We start from the raw sequence: 19,169 nt of genomic DNA, 5'->3' as shown, positions 1-19,169 counted from the left end.
CATCATTTTCTCAAAATGTGCCCCATTTCATACAATCATAAAATCATCACCATGACAAAACCACTGTTCTAACAGAACTGTCTATAACTGGAACTGTATATAACAGGGAGGAATAGAGATAAGGCATAATTGACATATAATGTTTTGTTTAGGAAACACTGGCATGATCAGTCTAAGATGTCAGATGAAAAATAGTCAAATTGCAGGGAGGACAGCTTAGTTGTAACAGCAGGAAACAATGTTATAAGAAAAAAACAAGCAGTGAAACAGATTTTCAAACGTGGTTGTCAAATTAGCCATACTAGAAATGGCTTACAGTTTATCTTAACCCTCTGCCAACTAAATATGATAAATTTAAGACTCTTTAACCCAAATGATTAAATAAAGAATACACTTATTTGGAAACAAAGTCTTAAAAATCACATACTATATTTCCACAAGCAATAGCGGAAATTACACTAGGTGCAAATCTCTAGTGATTGTTTATAAAAAGTGCTAAAGACAATACTTCAGCCTAAGCCGATATGTACCGTAAAGCACAAGAAACAGATCATCTTTTAAACTAAAGCTGCTGCTTTACTGTTACAATTAGTTGCTCTTAGTTAATTAAGGTAACAGAACAATACTAAGTTTATTTCAGTATTTCTAAGAAAGACTCAGAATTTCTTAAATTAGTTTAATTTTCTTACTGTGAGCACAAAGGCGGTGGGGGAAAGCTTGAAATGGCAGACAACTGTAAAAACATTTCTGCACACAGCAAAAGGAATATTAAGAATATAGCATAAATTTATATATATATGTGTGTATATATAGACAGAGTTGTAACTAAATGATAAGGAAATCAGTTAAAGCAAAATCCATCTAAGGTCGGTGTAATTTTTACCGTCTATTTTCTTAGGTTTTCTGTATGTCAAAATTTGGCAAATTGACTTGCCAATCACCTAATCCTTCAAATCAACCTAAGTCATTTAAAACCAACCAATCAACCAAAACCCCCCAAAAAAGAAAACCCAGAAAACACAGCACTTGTTTCACACCCCCCAGTTCTTAGCACTATAGAAGATCTGACAAGTGAGAAACCTTTATTCTCAAGATGCCCTTTTCCTCTCTAGAGCAGAGGTGCTTTTTGGGTCCTGGATCTCCTCCTCAGAAGAATATCTGTACAAAACTGTTCTATACAATGTCAAGGGGAACATGGACTCCCTGAAGAGCTCACACAAGAACTTTGGGTTAAGAAACTCTGCTCTATACCACGTGGGTTTTTTTTCTTCCACAAAAGAATATATAACATATTAGTCAGAAATCCTGAAATAAGGTAGACTTAGTCTGTCTCTTACATTTTACAAGAGAGGCTGAAGACTGGGACCAATTCAAATACAATTTCTCCAGCTTCTTCCGAATCCTACCCATTTAGATAAAGCAGCCTTACTATTTTCTTTAAGAGGTAAATTAGCAAAATTCCCATTTCTTGAAACAAACAATTTCTATAGGCAAAAGCATACAAAGGTATCAACTTACTCTTCACAAAAATATAGCACTTTTTTTCTACCTACTGGGAAAGAAATGGAGAAGGCCATGGCATCCCACTCCAGTGCTCTCGCCTGGAGACTCCCATGGACGGAGAGGAGCCTGGTGGGCTGCAGTCCATGGGGTCGCTAACAGTCGGACACGACTGAGCGACTTCACTTTCACTTTTCACTTTCCTGCACTGGAGAAGGAAATGGCAACCCACTCCAGTGTTCTTGCCTGGAGAATCCCAGGGACAGGGGATTCCGTCTATGGGGTCGCAGAGTCGGACACGACTGAAGCGACTTAGCAGCAGCAGCAGGGAAAGAAATGTTTTTCTGTAGTGGCAATGAAACAGTAATAAATGATTCATAAGTTATGTTATCTGTTCCAGCCGTATCACAAAGTACTTGATCATTCACTATCTGATTAACTTATCAATTGAGATTCTAGGTATATCACCTAAGGTAACCACTTAGACCAGGGAAGTTCACACACCTAGAAACAAGTATAGGAACGTTAAGTCTTGACTACCTTCCTTAGTGGACAACGGCTAAGCCTTAACATCTCCCCATTTTAACAGCCTAAAGACTGAAGGGACTCCAAGGAATAGGCAATGTCTACAGACACTCAATCCTTAACTCCATGGGATCAAAGTTGATCCGTTATTCCACTGAAACCACCTTGGTCAGCAATGCCTTCCTAATTACAAAGAACAACGGTCCTCGAACTTTGTCTTTAACTCATCTGGCTTTCTTGCGGTACTTGATACTATTCGTTACCTATCCCTGTCACTACTCTTGCCGAGTGCCTCTTCTGTAAAACCGTCTGTAATATACTGATTGACAGAGAGTGGTTGGGGCTGCCCAAGGCTCTGAGAGAAAACCAGGTTCCAACTCCCAAAACATTACAGAAGTTTTGAATGGAAAAGAACTCAAGATCACCTAGTCCAACTTCCTCATTTAACAAATGAGGAGCCAAGGCCCCAAGTGTTCCTTCAGAACGGATCTGGCATGCAAAAATTACCAAATGACACTCTAAAATGCTACTGTATCCTAAAAAAGCTATTTCGATAGATTGTAAACCCCAAGGGGCAAAGGCTGTCTGCCTTGTTCCCTGCTTCCAGAAGCCCAGAATAGTGCCTGTCATGTAAGGATTGTTCAATATATGTTTATTAAATGAATTGAGGTAATTTTAAAGTATTAAATCACTTGCAAGAAGGGTCAAAATCTTCTTAGCAAAGAAAATGGGGAAACTCACTGTTTAACCATACAATGCATTAAATGTATCAAAGTCAATAAATCCAAGGTAGGTAAGAGTCCTAAAACCTTTTGAAAAGAGCAGGAGTGGCAAAAGGTATAAAACACAGATACCACTATAATTAGCAGAGCAAATTAATTTCTTTGTCATAGAGGAGGACTAACTGCAGAGGGCAAGACTATTTTAAAATATCTACCATTCCTATTACACTTTCCTTTGGCTTGGGATGGGGGGGGGGGTGGGGGAGGATGGATTACCTGCCAAATAGAGCTCTGTAAACCCTGTCCAAATTTTATTATTTCTGATGCCTTACAAATTAAATAGTGAAGAATATTCTTTGACAGTAGTTCAGTTAAAGATACAAAAGGAAAAAAGACTTGATTTGCTTCCTGGATTTTAACAGGGTCAAACACAAGAATGACCACCGGAAACCAAGAGCTCTTACCTCTCTAGCGCCTAAGTCTTTGTGGGGAACTGTCCAGGGCCGAGTTCTATCCTCTGCACTTCATCCCGAATCTGGCTGTCAGTGACTCACTTTTGTGTCTGTATCTGATCAGTGTGTCTTTATGAGGGAGAAATTCTTGCACAGAACAAATCATTCAGGAAATTTTCTCAGTGAGTATTCTAAGCTTGCTAGCTTCCTCCATGCTAGTAGCTGAGGCTCTTACCCATTCCGAGTAAGAAGAAAAAAGCCCTTGAGGAGGATGATACTAATTGTCAAAATTAAACATCTCCCATTGCTCAAGGAACTAAACTCATACGGCCATAAAGCTTTTAACTCTACACTATCTATAAATCATACAGATACTGACAAAATCTCATCTTGGTCACAATACTAGATAAACCATACCTAGTGTGCATGGTTAGGTTTAAGGGCTTCTTTGGGATACAAGAGTCTTTCTAGAAATGGAATCCTCAAGGGCTTCTCTATTTAACACAAGTAAAAAAAAAAAAAAAAAAACTAGTTTACTGAACTACTTAATTATTTCAGATGTAGGCAGCAGTCAGGCAGTCATCAAACCCAGTCAGATAACACTATGTATCTAGAACTTCCCCCACCTCCACCCCCTACTTGAAAGGGAAAAAAATCAGTTGTTTTGAAAAGCACTGACTTGGATGAGAGGTTATTTTCATCTGACCTCCTATATCAGCGCTGACGTTGCTACATTAGCATCTCTGTTGAATCTTTTCTCAGTACTTCACATCCCAGGGCATCACCTAAAAGTAGTATTTGGATGATGTTAAAATGGTAGCTTTTATTAGTATGTGATAACTAAAAAACACATTCAAGAGGATTATCTAATATCTATCTAGGATAGCGGTGAGAGCCCTTCATCTTTCAAGTCCTCTCTCATACAAACATCCTGCATTAAACCTGCTCCATAATCAACAGTATCTAAAAGTTAAGCACGACACATGTACATGTGTACACCTGTTCCAAACATCCTCAGAGCATCATCGTTACAATATTGTACTGCTTCCCAAACACAGAGGTACTTTCTTCGATTCACAAGACCAATGTTTAGGCAGACCAGGCTCCCCTCTGAAAAAAGGCCACTTGATTTGTTTCATAGGGTGACCATGTGATACTCAATTTTGTAGTTACTTCTTACTGAAAACTACCATATATGATGCAAAGATAACTTACAGTAGTGTTGTTTTTTTTTTTGCATTAGTAAATTTTAGGTATTTGGTTGTGAAAAAAAATAATAATTTGGACATTGAGATAAAATCACCTAAATAGTAAGATTAGAAATCCTCCCGAGATACCTGGGTACAAGCATTAGGTTAAGATTCAGTTGACTACTAAAACCTGGTAAATATTAAGTTATTTCAAAAGGGTTTTTTCTTTCTGTATTTACAGGGTATAAGCTATAGGTCACAAATGCATGAAAGTAATATATTTTCATATCTTGACATATAAACTTTCTATGAAAAATCTGAAAATAAGCCTGCTTTAAGTTTATGCACCTGTCTTTGAACAACCTGAGCTTACTGAGAAAGTTGTTGGAAACTCAGAAAATCTACCGTAACACTTTTTATAGCTCAGTTGGTAGCATTGTTATATTTTATTCTTACTTTTATGAGGACTGCTAAAAGGAATTACCATATGAAAAAATGTCTGTACCTTCTACAAAAATCAGACATTTTTCATAGGTGGCTGAATGTCCCATGCAATGAAAGTAAACCATAACTAACATTTTCTCAGTCTCTACCATGTGCGGAGAGTTGGGGTCAGCAGTTTACATTTATTATTTCTAATTTTTACCATGATGCTAAAAGAGAGGGTCCCAGGAAAGACACTGAGGAGGCTGTGCAGGACGTTTAAAGTGGAGAGCTCTTCAGAACAGCATTTGTGAGCACAGGATGGGGCAGAGAGAGGTGAAGTAACTCACGGCTGCCGCAGAGGTCTTGGTTAACCCTAAAGTGAAGTATGGAATCTGAGTAAGTAATACTTTAGAGCTCCCCTGACCTAAGGCAAGGCAGCTGGACTTTTGAATTTCAGCACTGACCAGTCACTGAGTCCAGGCTGCTAGTGGAGAGGGAGCCTAGCCATGGGCAACCAGACATTCCTGGGAGGATTCCTTCAGGAGGATTCCTGAAGCCATCACCACTCAGGCAGCTGGTGGGCACGCGCCAGGGTCTCATTCCCGGGGGGAGGGGTCCAGGCAGTGTATTACATATACACAGAAGATATGTCATGCCGCCCTATTTAACAGAAAAGAGAACGAAGAGAAAGGTAAGAGCTTATCCAAGGTCGCTATCAGAGTGTCCTTAATGAAAATTCATCTTAGGTTTCAAAACGAGGACCTTGTGTGCCTCTCTTCTGCAGACAATGAAAAGTACAGAAAATCACTGTATTTACCTTTTTGCCATAGTTGCCAGGAAGTTCATAGCTCACTTTCATATTTAGCTGAAGTAACCACCTTTACCTGGGTTACTGCTGTACTCCCTGCACTCTCTTGATTTCTGACTTCTTGACTCTATTTTGAGCTTTCTTCATCTGCATAGTCTCCTTTTTGTATATTTATATCACGCATTACCAAACAGTCCATCTCACCCTCATCACCTCTGAGGAGAAGAGTACCCAGTCATTAACACATTAGGTGAACAAGGGCAGGCATAAAGTAATGATCACTCTGTGGTCTCCTTCAGTAAGCCACATCCTTATCCACTTTTACCGTCAAAAAGTTCATTCTACCTTGTAAATGTTTCTCCTTCTTTAACATCAAACTTAATTTCTTTAAGAAGAGTTGGTAGTCCAATAAATACCATCACATATATAAAGGCCTGAATGAATGACTGAATGAGCTGTCTACAATAAAAGTCTTGTTTACGTTTCAACACTTTAAATTCTTGGGACTTTCAAATCATTGTTTCTCATTATGTTTATAATCTTAGGACACCATGAATTATCTGCAGGGATTTTTAAAATTTGTGTTTCCATTTCTATGAGAAGAAACACATGAGCCCTAGGAGGTCCATCTGTGTGTTACTGTGTAATTTTAGCATTTTGGGCATTTATGAATTTATGATTTCAATGTTGCCAAAATACGGTTTCAACTGTCAAATTTTAATCAAGGTGGGCTGATGATTCACAACGGGGCAATATAATCAAGTGGTTAAAAGTGCAGAGTCATACTTAGTCTAGCTTCACCACCTGCTAGCTCTGTGACATCAGAAGAATTAATTGCTCTGTACCTCAATTTATCCATCTGTAAGGTGGAGCTGATTACAGTACCTCCATCATGAAGTGAAAGTGATAGTTGCTCAGTCGTGTCAACTCTTTGCGACCCCATGGACTGTATCCCGACAGGCTTCTCTGTCCATGGGATTTCCCAGGCAAGAATACTGGAGTGTGTTGCCATTACCTCCATCACAGATTTGTGTTAAATAAAAAAAATTCAAGTAGAGAATTTAAAACAGTGTTTGCTTAGTAGCTTGTACTCAGTAAATGTTAAATATTTGTTATTATTACAACAAGAATAATCATACCACCTGGAAACCAAGGTGCCTCATGTGAAGGTTAGTTCAAGTCGAGAAAAAGTAGCAGTGCAGCTTTATCATTAAGCACATGGTAAGAATAACAAACTCAAAAGAACCTTACTGTAGCGATCAGTGTCAGAACCTTGTTTAGAAAAGCAAGTAGCTTTCAGCTAAACAACATCACCCAATATTAAAAGAATGCTCACTTCTTTTTTAGTACTTAAAGTGTTGTATCAAGTTTTGTTTGACAACATGTGAAATCTTTAAGTATTAATAAAAGGAGTTCATACCTAGATTTAGGTTTGTTACATATTAGGTAACATTGTTAAATGAATATGTTATTGCCCACACATTATTCAAGTTTCACCAACACCTGACTATGTCATCATAACTTCAACTTTTCGCTCATATTCATTCTTCTATGGCTAAAAGCCAATCATTTAGCCATTTTCAAAGGTTTATAGTCTGAGCAAGAATATGGTGACTAACACAGTGACAAGGGAGAAAAAAGGAATCCTCGCTATCCACCCAGAGTGAGGACTTAGCCTCACTCACTGGTCAACCTGTTTGCAAGAAGCAGGAGGCAGGCATGAATCAAGGAAGAAGCAAGAATGACCTATATATACTTTCGCGGAATTCAATAAAACAAAAAGCATGTAGATTTCTCATTTCTTCTTTGGTGTATGGAAATTTGGAGAAGGCAATGGCACCCCACTCCAGTACTCTTGCCTGGAAAATCCCATGGACGAAGGAGCCTGGTAGGCTGCAGTCCATGGGGTCGCTAGGAGTTGGACACGACTGAGCGACTTCAGTTTCACTTTTCACTTTCATGCATTGGAGAAGGAAATGGCAACCCACTCCAGTGTTCTTGCCTGGAGAATCCCAGGGACGGGGGAGCCTGGTGGGCTGCCGTCTATGGGGTCGCGCAGAGTCGGACATGACTGAAGCGGCTTAGCAGCAGCAGCAGGGAAATTTTGCATGTGTGCTCAGTGATGTCCAACTCTTTGCAACCCCATGGACTGTAACCCACCAGGCTCCGCTGTCCATGGGATTTTCCCAGCAAGAATATTGGAGTGGGCTGCCATTTCCTTCTCCAATGGAAATTTTACTGGAACAAAAATAAGCTTCACCACCACTTCTTGAAAAATAACATCTCATGGACTTGTAGATATGCTATCATGAAGAAGTTAAACACTTTCCCTTGCTTTTTCCTTAGTTTTGTAATGTGGTTTATATAACTTATGTCAAAAAGTATTTTATACTGTTCTAAAACTGGCAACACTCTGATTTCTCAAATCCAACTATCAACCATATTTCCTAATTTATACAAGAGAGAAGAAACATTATCTATTTCTGCTGAAGGCTGTACCACCAGGACCAGCACAGATGTGCTCATTATCTAATGATGGCATGAATACCAGCAGCATGGCACTTTGCTGCTTGGAGGGGCAAAACTCAGTGACAACTGGACATATCACAATAAGAAGTCAAAATATAAAAATCATGTAAATCATTCTTAATAAAGCCAAAGCAAATGAATTTCTATCTCCTATGCATAATGGAAGGTTGAGAGAGCAAACCTTCTAAGGTCAATAAGGCTAATATAATGGAATATCTTATTTGAGGGGTTTTCTGATTGTGTTAATAGTTTTGAATTAACCTATTTAAAATATTCATATTGTTTTCTACTGGAATATAACCTCTTTGAAGGCAAGTGGGTTTTTGTTTTTTTTCCCCAGTTTTATTCTTTGACATATTCTTAGAACCTAAATCAAATATTTGGCACACAGAAGTGGCTCAATATATTTTTGCTCAAGGGATGAGTGAATGACGGAAATTCCTTAAGATTGTATGTGGCAGTTGAGAGTTATAAGGTCAAGGTACTTTCTGGCCTATCACACTCCTTTTTCTAAATAATTAAGCAGCTCTATCCATTTAGAGAAAAGTATTTGTAAATTTCAAATAATAATGATAAGAGCAGGTTTTGGTAGATATGAACTTTATTCTGGTTTTATTAATATCAAGTACAAACATAATTGACTTATTTGGATGAATGTAGTAATCTGAAGGTAGATAGTAGAGAAACAACATTGTGAGTTTCAAAAATTCAGGCTGTTACAAAAAAGTCATCTTACACAGGCTGAGAAAATGCTACTAGAAAACAAATCTAGGTAAATAACTTCCATTCTATTTCATCACTTTGTAACGAATGAAGTTATTATTTGGTAGCTCAAGAAATGTAATTTATGAATACAGCCAAGAATACACATATAAAAATAAGATGATGGCTGTTATTCCTAAAAAGTCTGAGAATAAACACACGTCTGTATTCTATTAGGAAATAACATCACACCCCACCCACTAAGTGACAAAAGTGACAAAGTAACACTCATTTGATTAGTGCCAAGAAAAAAAGTATTTCCATTGGCTCTCAAGGACTCTCTCAACTACACATAGGTTAAGAATTATACAGATTTAAATATACACCTTATTCCAGTATGCAGACATTTTTCAATTCTTCAGAACAATAGCGGCGAAGACTCTGCATAGATTACAAACCCCAGATAATTTGTAACATATGCAGCATAGGAGGCACAGATTCATTGAGCATTCATTTTCAACACTGAAGGAAGTTTTTGCAATGGTCAACAGCAGGCAGGAGAACACACTGCATAAACCTCACAACAGAAATAAAATTAAACAGTACCTAATAATCAACGGGCAATCCTAACAATCGATTATCTAAAAAATGGTACTGGTGTTCGTTTTTGAAACTCAGGAAGTTTTTTCTCCCCCTCCACCTTTTTTAAACATTTTGCAAACATGACACAGATACAACCATCCAAAGTGTAGGGGGCGGGGTGGGGGGGCAGGTGGGGGATGCTATTCTACCTCATCCTAGTGACATGAGCATACTTCTGAGAGAATGCATGACAATTGACATTTGATATTTTAGATCTGATTTTAGTTCTTGCCCTCTGGTAATGTTAGGATAAAAGAAGGCAAGACCATTACTTAAGAAGCCTGGGGAGCAGATCAGAACCCAAAGGAGTCTGTATAACACAGACAGGACTGCCCTGAAGCAGTGTTTTATTTAGCTGGATCTCATTGGGTTCTGGGCTCCCCTAGTGTCTCAGGTGGTAATGAGTCTGCCTGCAATGCAGGAGACCTGAGTTCAGTCCCTGGGTCAGGAAGATCCCCTGAAGAAGGAAAATGACAACCCAGTCCAACAGTCTTGCCTGGAGAATCCTGTGGACAAAGGAGCCTGGCAGGCTACAGCCCATTGACTCACAAAAGAGTCAGACACGACTGAATGACTAACCCTTTAACTGGGTTTGAGAACCAAACCTAGGGAATTCCCTGCTGATCCAGTGATTAGGACTCTGCACTCCCTATAGGACTCTGTGCTCCCCCTGTTGGGATAACTAAGACCCCCTACCACAGAGCATAGCTTAAAAAAAAAAAGAACCAACTTAAAGCTTAAGCAATGAAGTACTGTGATGACCTCTGACGACTGCAATTAGAATCCTTCGTGTACACTGGTAGAGAAGTACACAGTGAATTGTGTAGCCAGGTTAAGATCCAGCAAATCTAAATTTTCAGATTCTCCAAAACAGCTCTACTACTTTTGATTATGTCTGAAATTTGTTCTGTTCTCTCCCTTTTCACTGCCACTATTTCACTTCCTGCGTAGGTTTCTGCAAGGAGCCTCTAAAAAATCTTAGTACTTTCAGTCTTAACCTTTTCAATTCATTTTCCATCTGATAGCCAGTTCGAGAACCTAAGGGGAACCATGTCACTCCCCAGCTGAACACTCTCTAACAAGTTAGAACAAAGTCCAAACTCCTTAGCCCATCCTCTGACCTGTTGTTTGTCTCCAGTCTCATTTCATACCACTTCCTTTCACCTTCCCCTCAAGCCATAGGTTCTAGGTCTCTAGAACTACACAGGATAAAACATTTCACGAGAGTATCTGTGCCAAATGAATGATGTTTCTGGAGTTTTGATACCCTGAGTCTCAAGTAGCACAATGACTGAAAAAACGAAATGTCACCTCATTCTCTTCTATCTAACTGCAGGTCCTGGCCCATTAGCAGTAATCAATTTTAATGAGTTGTGGGCACCTTTCTCAACACCCCACATGGGAGATGAAGGGATAACCATCCAGGGGAACAGGACCTGTTCTGGTGCAGAGGATGTGGGGTGGTGAGAGAGTGGCTAGGGAGACAAGGGTGGAGGGAGAGCTGCTACAGGTTAGAGGGGACGGTGCAGGTAAGGGGTATTTGAGGACCCCCAGTTTGGGGGAGGAGGACTAGCTCAGCCCTGGGCACAGAGCAGGCACGTGATAATGGGGAGGTGTTGCTGCCCCCACCAGGTGTTGGTGCACATCAGTGAGGTCATGCCAACAAACCTAGAACATCCCTGGTCCACCCCACACCCTCCCGGAACATGTCACTGCGGCTGTGGGACCTGTAGTAGAAAGACTCCAGGCCCTGCCTCTATTTTGTGAGCTGTTGGTCCCCTGCATGTGAGTATTTAACCTGTCTTCCCTCCCCTAGTCGCTCCAGCTCCTCCATCCTGCCACCTCAGTGGTGTGCCCCACGTGGGGACCAATGTGACCCTGAGCTGCCAGTCCCCAAGGAGTAAGCCTGCTGCCCAGTACCAGTGGGTGTGGTCACCCCATCCTCTCAGGGGTTTTTCTGCACCTATTTCAGGTGAGGGAATTTCTGGAGACAAATGAGAGTGTGGCTGGAATAGAGGAAAGATGAGGGCCAGACCGACTGGGGTACAAGGGGAGGCAATGCTGAAAAGCACTGTGGTGGGGGGGCGGGGGAAGGAGGATGTGGGGAGGAGGCTGAAGTAAGAGGCCTGCCAGGTGCAGACACCTGCTGTAGACTATGCCACTCAAGAGGTGCTTGGGCTAGAAGATCTGGGTTCAAGTAGAAAAGAACAAACCAGAGTGTGTTGCACAGTTAAGTATAGCGTCACTATGTGAGTTAATAAGTTAGTATTTGTAAAGCACTTAGAACAGTGCATGACAGACACACTGTAAATGCAATATAAGCATTATTGTTTTGTGAAATGTGCTTTGGTTACACATATCAAATATCTATTTATGCACATATATGCATGTCATGTGAGTACTAGGCCACAGGGTAAAATACATTTCTTCTTGTATGTTCAAAAAGATGTATGGCTTTGGTTTTTCTTTCTCGTATATAAATTTAGGAATGAGATATATAATGGATATAACTGCAATTCAAACTATAAAAAAGTTACTTATGGAAACATAAATTCCTAGAACTGGTACATCTGCTGTTGTCCCAAAGCCAGTGACTCCACCCTTTGACCTGGTCCTGGATGACACCCCCCACCAGTCGCATGTGGTGTCTAGGGTATACCTTCATGCACCACAGCAAATGGTTTTTCAGCTGAAAGGCATGACTTTTTAAACAGGCTGTAGCACCAGGAGCTTAATGTCCACACAATCCATAGACCATGCTCACAATACTGGAACTGGTGCTCTAGTATCCTGACTCCTTCTTCCCTGGGGAGAAGACTCTTTGACGGTAAATGATACACTGCTGTATGTCAGACAGGGCCTCCCACAGAAAGCCCTCAAGTATCTGTTGATGAATAATGGGAAAAAAAAAAAATCCTTATTTCAGACCTTAGTATTTAAAGAAACCCTGTGACGAATCTGTCAGATGAGTGTGATGAAAGGGAATGGGTAAGATTTCCAAGTCCTCCCCAGATGCCTGGCCTTTAGCTAAGGGTTAAGTTCCAAATCTCTCCTGGCTCCTCTAGGCAGTGGAATTCCAAGGGCCTGGGAGCTCTATATCAGCCAAGAGCGAAACAGAAAAGATGCTCAAAGTTCTAAATTAGGAGTCTTTAATTGTAGTGCCTATATGCCTTCTTTAATCACTGATCAAGGCACCTTAAACCTCAGGGACTCCTGTTATTCTCAGTCTTGTATATATTTTTTAGGCACGAAGCTTGGCTGCTGAATTTAGAATAGTCAAAGGAATATAGGTTAATCATATTGTTTAAGTATAAGTGGAATACTGTGGGATCATCAACATTTTCAAGATACATTTGATAAAACCTATAGATAAGAATTTGGGGTAAATCTTTCAGATTCAGAGTACATTATTCAGTAAATTTTACATCAATCTCATCTTACTCATACTAGATTTAATATGTCCTATATCCTGTTAACGTCCCATAAATTTTAAAACACATGATGAAAAAATATTAATGTCAGCTTTCAAATGTTCAAGAGAGCGCATGGATTTCAAAACTCTTTTGGGAGTACACAGCAAAAAAAGTCTGAACACTATAATTCCAAAGCTGTTCTAGTCAATATAATAGCCACTAAATTTACTTATTTTTTTAAGTTAATTTTTATTGGATTATAGTTGCTTTACAATGTTGTATTAGTTAAATATAAATGAATTAAAATTGATATTAAAAATCCAGTGGCACAGTCACACTGGCCACTTTTCAAGTGTTCAATTACTGCCTGTGGACAGCAGCTATTGCACAGTGGCCGCTAGACAGTGTAGATATGTTTTGCCCCAGTCAACTGAGATTATAATACTTTATTCCTTACAGGAAAAGCTCCTCCTCCTACAATGGTGAACCACATCTCTTGACTTGTCAAGGTTCCTCCTTCTCAGGGGTAAAGCAACAGGGAGGGCAAGAAGAAAGAACTTCCAACATGACCCCCACGCCCTCGGAGGTCTGAGGGTGTAGCCAAGAGAATCCTTTCATAAAATAAAGCCTTCTTTAATATTCTGAATAACAACTTTTTACCTACATTGTTCAATATGGTAGCCACTAGCCACATGCTGCTATTTATAATTTAAAATGTAATTAATTAAGATGAAACATAATTAAAAATTCAGCTCCTCAAGCACACTAACCACATTCCAAAAGCTTAACAGCCTTTGGCTAGCGGCTCTTGCCCTGAACTGCAGCAGATATAGAACACTTTCATCATTACAGCAAGTTTTATTGAACAGCACTGCTTTATGCTATGGGTTTCCTCATTGTTTTTTTCCTTTTTTTACATATCCTCTTAATGAAGAATCCAGAATATTTCACTCCACTTTCCAGTAGATTTCCGAAAATGCCAGGAAATAAACTCAGTGCCTCTTCATGCACAGTTTTAAGGTGTGTTCACTAGAGTCCTTACCTCCAAAACCAAAAGCCTAAATATACATTTGTATGGCCGGGAGTCTATTCTTTCAGTATATATATAAAAACTTCGTCCGATTCAAAAGCAGACAAGAAAACTGGAACACACAAGTTTTCTGGTGGCAATTGCTTGGGAACGAAAGAAATGGAAGGAGATAAATCTGACTAAATCTTTCGTATGAACACTTTTGAGTGGCAGACCATGAACACTTTTGAGTGGCAGACCATATTTCTGAAAAATCTTTCAACGATAAGGCAGAAAGTCTAGTGTGTTAACATCAGAAAAGTCCTTAGAGATAGGCAGAATCTTAAAATGTTCATACAAGGACAATAGTATTTGTGAGCTCCAAGTTATCTTTGCCCTATTGGTTCTCACAGGACAAATAATGACAAGTTATAATGACAAATCTTGATAGTTACAGCGAAAGATCAAATATACCACACTGTGATTTGTCTGCTAAAGTACAATATTTGTTCTAAAGATTACAATGAATTACTGATGAATATAGATCAAGACAATGTCCCTGAAAAATTAATCATCTTGTTTGCTAGGCAGAAGACTCCCCACCACTTGTAAGTTTATCTGATAAACAACCAGCATTGACCCAGCAAAGACAAGTTCTTTAGGTCATAATGATCACCTTGCATTTCATCTTCAGGCAAAGCCAGAGTAAAGCATCTGTTAGAGAGACAAAAAGCCAACTCTCAAGAGCCAAATTTTTGGAGAACACCCAAAAATATGAGGCTTGAGAATGAGTTTTGAAGGGCATCGGATTAACTGACCTAAGTGAGAATCCAGCATCTGGCTCTGAATTCCAAGTCTAAATAGGTCTCTCAACTACTACAGTATGGGCTGTGCTGAGCTCCCTCTTCCTCCTTATGATCTGCTTTTGTCATTCGATACTAAAGTACTGCACTGCATACCATCCCCTGTGTTGTCTGGTACAGCTTTTTACCTCTTAGGTGTGGATACACAAACTTCAACTACACTGTAAGCTCTTGGAACTATGTATTACAGTTCTTCTCTTCACCCTAACACCAAGCAGACAGTAAACACTCAAGCATTTGGAAAATGGAGATATGACGACAAGGCTTATAGAAAAGGACAGAAAACCACCCATTTGTTTATCTGACTCCAAAATTAGGCTGGAATAGTTAGCAGATTCATTTTCTCCCGGCAAACAAACAGAAAGCAACAAAACTTCAGAACCAAACGATACCAAACATGTGTAGCAAGCCAGTCTCAAACACACCCATCTTATCCAAAAAACTGAACAAATACCAGTAACAGGACATGTCAGACTTTGCAGCAATTAAACAAAAAAAAAGAAATTATTCACTGGGTCTTCACAGCTGAATCTTGCTAGATATTTAAATAAGTACCCTGGACCAGAAGTCTAACTGACGCACATGGTGCTCCTCCCCAGGGAGCCTCTGACATGAGTTCACACTTAAATGAGCTGCCTTATTCTGGACGAGACACGCCTCCACGTCCATATTCCACTGCACTACTTTGTTTCTGTTTTGCAAATTCCAAAGCAAAAAGGATTGTTGAATTTCTTTTTGTAGTTCTCATTAACAGAATCAAGTGAAAGAGATTTCTGAATTACTTGTTCTAAATCAGCATTTCTGAAACTGGGATTGGAAGATTTGTTTCAGGAGTTTGTGATGATTCGCTGAGAATTTCCTAAGGTTGCCTTTTGATTTTCATAAACATAATCTGGAGTACTTGGACATCCACCTCACAACTGTGTAAGGCTATGATTTCAGTGACCATGTGTCCATCTATGTTTAAGATTACATTCATTTTAAGTCTCCAAGACAGAAAGAGTTTAGTTTTTAAGGAAGTATTTCTCAAATTGGGTTTCAAAGTCTATGTTTTGGGGTTAAAATCTGAACACTGCTCTAGATTTTTATACTTTCCAACATTCTCCTTCAAGGCTTTGTTTATTTGGTGAATTTAATAAATATGTATCCAGTGCCTACTTATGTCCTAGGCACTGGAAATAATGCTGGGAATAAGAGATCAGAACTTGTCTTTATGGAGCTTATAATTCCGATAGGAAAGACCAATGCTGTTAATGAAGAAGTCTGGTTCCTTCCTTGAAATCACACTTAAGGAATTGTTTACTTAAAAAAGAAAACAAAAAACAGTGATCTGGCCGCCTCACCAACTGCTACTGTGGATTAGAGAATCCATCATCAACATCCATATAGTCTCAAAATATTCTAAGAGCTTGAGGTGAATCTGATCTCATCTGCTTGGAGACAGAGAAAACGATCCTCTTTTGAAAATGCTTCAGAGAAGCCCAGTCTCCTTTCTTTGCTTTAGGTTATGCTTCTCATAACTGGACAAAGATGCAACCCAACTAGAGATTTCCTGGCTTTTTGAGAAACAATTTTATAATCGGTGAGATTCATAAGCAGCTTTGGATAACATCCTTTGTCCTTCTGATTGGGAAATTTCTATGGACCAAAAAAATATCAATGAAGTTAAAACAATTACAAACACCTAAAGGGCACTTCTAAACTCAAAAAAGTTCACGGATAGAGGCTAAACAGCACAACGCAAAAACTCCCCTGATCTTAACCTTAATAACCTTGAATAGAACAAGGAATGAGATTCAGAGAACAGTGGCTACTATTAGCTACTACTTATCCTATCTATAAACTATTACTTTCATGACATCCTTGTTTAAAATGGAGAGGTAGGGGGACCCAAAGATAACATGTTATCAGGTAAACCAATCTAATTTTCTAATTGAGAAATGGGTGTCACATTCCCTAAAAATAGTTAATAGGTTTGAAATATCTTGGTTTCTGGACCAAATTTTCTAAGCCACAGTGTCCTCAAATGAACACTTGAGACAAGATCTCTGGAATTTTGGAGCCATCTCCTTCTCCAGTGTGAGTATGACAGTTCCTACTGGGTTTTTACCCCGCCATGGAGTTTCAAAAAAGTGTCAGCCCTGCCAGAAAGGAAGCACACTGATACTATAACTCTGAACAAGTAGTAGTTCCATGAACTAGGGGGAAAGTCTTCTACCAGAATCTTTTAGCAGACACTGCGAGGAGGAAACTAACCAACTTACCTAAAAAACAACTCCGTATCTGCCAATACTACAAATCTGAACTCCCAGATGAAAAGTCAGCAGGAACAGAAAACAGTAACCGGACTGGAGGGTAACATTTCTAGCCCAAATTAAGCCTCTGTATTGAAACCTTCAGGTACACAAGGATGGCCAGACGCACAGTGAGAGCTTCACTTGTCACCACATCCGGCACAACAGCTAAAGCAGGGGAACACAGGCTTTCAAGAAGGAGCTTCGTCAGAAACACTGCAGGGCCTCAAGCCAACCTAACTCGAGAGGCATCACACTCAAATTTCGGACCAACTATCAGCCAGGCTAACTTTGCTCTAACTCCACAAAAGCAATACAGTATCTGGCTACAACCGAGCCTTCCCAATTCTCCAAAGCATCTCAAGACTTGATCGCCCTTCGAGTTAGAAGTATGGTCAAGGCAGAAGCAAGACTGGCACAAAGGCCATCGTCTGAAGGCGCCTTTAGTACGGCTCTGCCCCTGCCACTCACTTGAAAATTCCTAAACTGGGGGGGGCGGGGGAGGGTGCTCAGCACCTCCCCCCCAACCTCCGCTTCTATTCCTGCTCCATCCCGCCCCGGCTGGTAAGCCTCTGCCTGGGAGCCCCCAGGCCTGGAACAAAGCGAGGGGCCCCGGCGGTGGGGGCGAGAGGCGCCGTCTGCACGGGACCGCCGCCGGGAGCACAATGCGAAACTACCAACTTCAGAGCGCAAGAACATCCTCGATTGGCAAGAAAGAGGGGCGGCGGCAGGCACGCCCAACTTCAAACTCAGAAAACCTACGGGCTGGCGGCCATCTGGGAAAAAAAGCCCCCCCTTCCCAGGGAGAGAAGAAAAAAGGCGGAGGAGATGCGAATGGCCCACCGGGCCCCGGAGGGGAGCCCTGCGCTCAGACCGGCCCCCGCCCCCGAGGCCCGCTTCCCCGCCTTCTCTCTGCCTCAGGTTCGCTGCCCCAGGCCGGGCGGCCGGTTACCTTGATGCGCTCCCGGCATTGGGACGGGGTCCGCTCGTAGCCCAGCTCGGCCAGGGCCCGGGACACGCGCTCGTACATGGCCGGCCCGGGGGCCTTGCTGCCGAACACCGTGCCGGCTCCCTCCAGCTGCTGGTACCGTGCCTCCACCAGCCGCTCGTTGCCCCACACTGCGATGAGCGCGTTCGTCTCTGCCGGCGTCCACGACATGCCCCGGCAGGCGGCGGCGGCGGCTGCCGCAGCCCCGCCACCACCGCCGCCACCAGGGGAGAAGGAGACCGAGGACGAGGCGGCGCTGCGGCCCCCCAGCCCCAGCCCAAGACCCCCGGACGCCGCTGCCCCCGAGCCCGCCGCACTGCCCGGCCCGAGCGGGGAGGCACCCCGAGGCGTGGAAGGGTCGGACAGCGATGGGTTTCCGTCGCTCAGGCCACCAGGAGAAGCCGGGGACAGCACCTCCATCTTCGGGATTTTTAGCGGCGAGTTGGCGGGCAGCTCCGAGCCACAGGGCGCAGCCATCTTCCAAGCGGCCGCCGCTGCACCGCCCGGAAGTGACGCGCCCGCACATCCGGCCGCCCCGGACTCCGGGGCTGCCCTCGGGCCTGGCTCGTTGGCGGGCGGGCGGCTGCCGTCTCCGGTGGCCGCTTGGAGGCCGCCCGCCGCCCTCGGCTTTTCTCCGCGCACCCGGCCGCGGCGCGCGCTCCTCTCCCGGGGCGAGGGGCGGGAATGAGACTCGCCGGAGCTCCGAGCGGAGGAGAAGGGTGGGGGCATGAGGGCGCCGGTGTGAGGAACAGATTGAAACCTTCCCACTTCCTCTCCAATCTCAGCCCCCGGGAGGAGGGGTGAGGCCCGCGAGGGGGCTCGGAGTTAAGGAGGACTTGACCGTTTCGCTCGCTCGCTCTCCTAGCTCGGCTCTGCCGCTCCCCACTTCGGAACTGGCCTCGGGGTGCAGGGGCTGACGTCCCGGGCGGAGACTGGGGAGCCCCGCGCCGGGCTCAGCCAGGAAGGCGCCGAGGCTGCAGGGAGAGCATCCTGGGGAAGACTTTAAAAAGCATCTGGGAACCAGGCTTTGTTTGTGCTCCGTAGCTTTTCGAGACTCCCAAGCGCAGTATTTCCAGTTCTGATCGGTTTTCCAGTTAGTCTGGTGG

The 19,169-nt window shown here is 42.2% G+C and overlaps 1 protein-coding gene across 13 annotated transcripts in view; it reads right to left on the bottom strand.

Annotated features, from left to right (window-relative positions):
* The window catches only part of MSANTD2 (Myb/SANT DNA binding domain containing 2), a 29,992-nt gene extending 11,428 nt beyond the window's left edge, over positions 1-18,564 (bottom strand). For 9 of the 13 annotated variants that reach the window (XR_014066943.1, XR_014066944.1, XR_014066942.1 and 6 more), the window contains exon 1: positions 18,028-18,564. Coding sequence is in view for 5 of the 13 variants with exons in the window: in XM_081535067.1 (XP_081391193.1) it covers positions 18,028-18,540 (513 nt within the window). In the remaining 8 variants the exon portion in view is untranslated. Of the gene's footprint in view, positions 1-3,211; positions 3,985-5,035; positions 5,189-5,279; positions 5,476-18,027 lie in introns of all 13 variants that reach the window. The other 4 variants (XR_014066939.1, XR_014066940.1, XR_014066938.1 and 1 more) reach the window with 3 other exon arrangements.
* Between the last annotated feature and the right edge of the window lie 605 nt (positions 18,565-19,169).

The sequence above is a fragment of the Giraffa tippelskirchi genome, chromosome 10, assembly GCF_054371585.1.
Source record: "Giraffa tippelskirchi isolate mGirTip1 chromosome 10, T2T-mGirTip1v1.2.pri, whole genome shotgun sequence".
Classification (NCBI taxonomy): domain Eukaryota; kingdom Metazoa; phylum Chordata; class Mammalia; order Artiodactyla; family Giraffidae; genus Giraffa; species Giraffa tippelskirchi.
The sequence above is the reverse complement of the archived record's forward strand: the minus strand, read 5'-3'. Positions and strand labels throughout refer to the sequence as shown.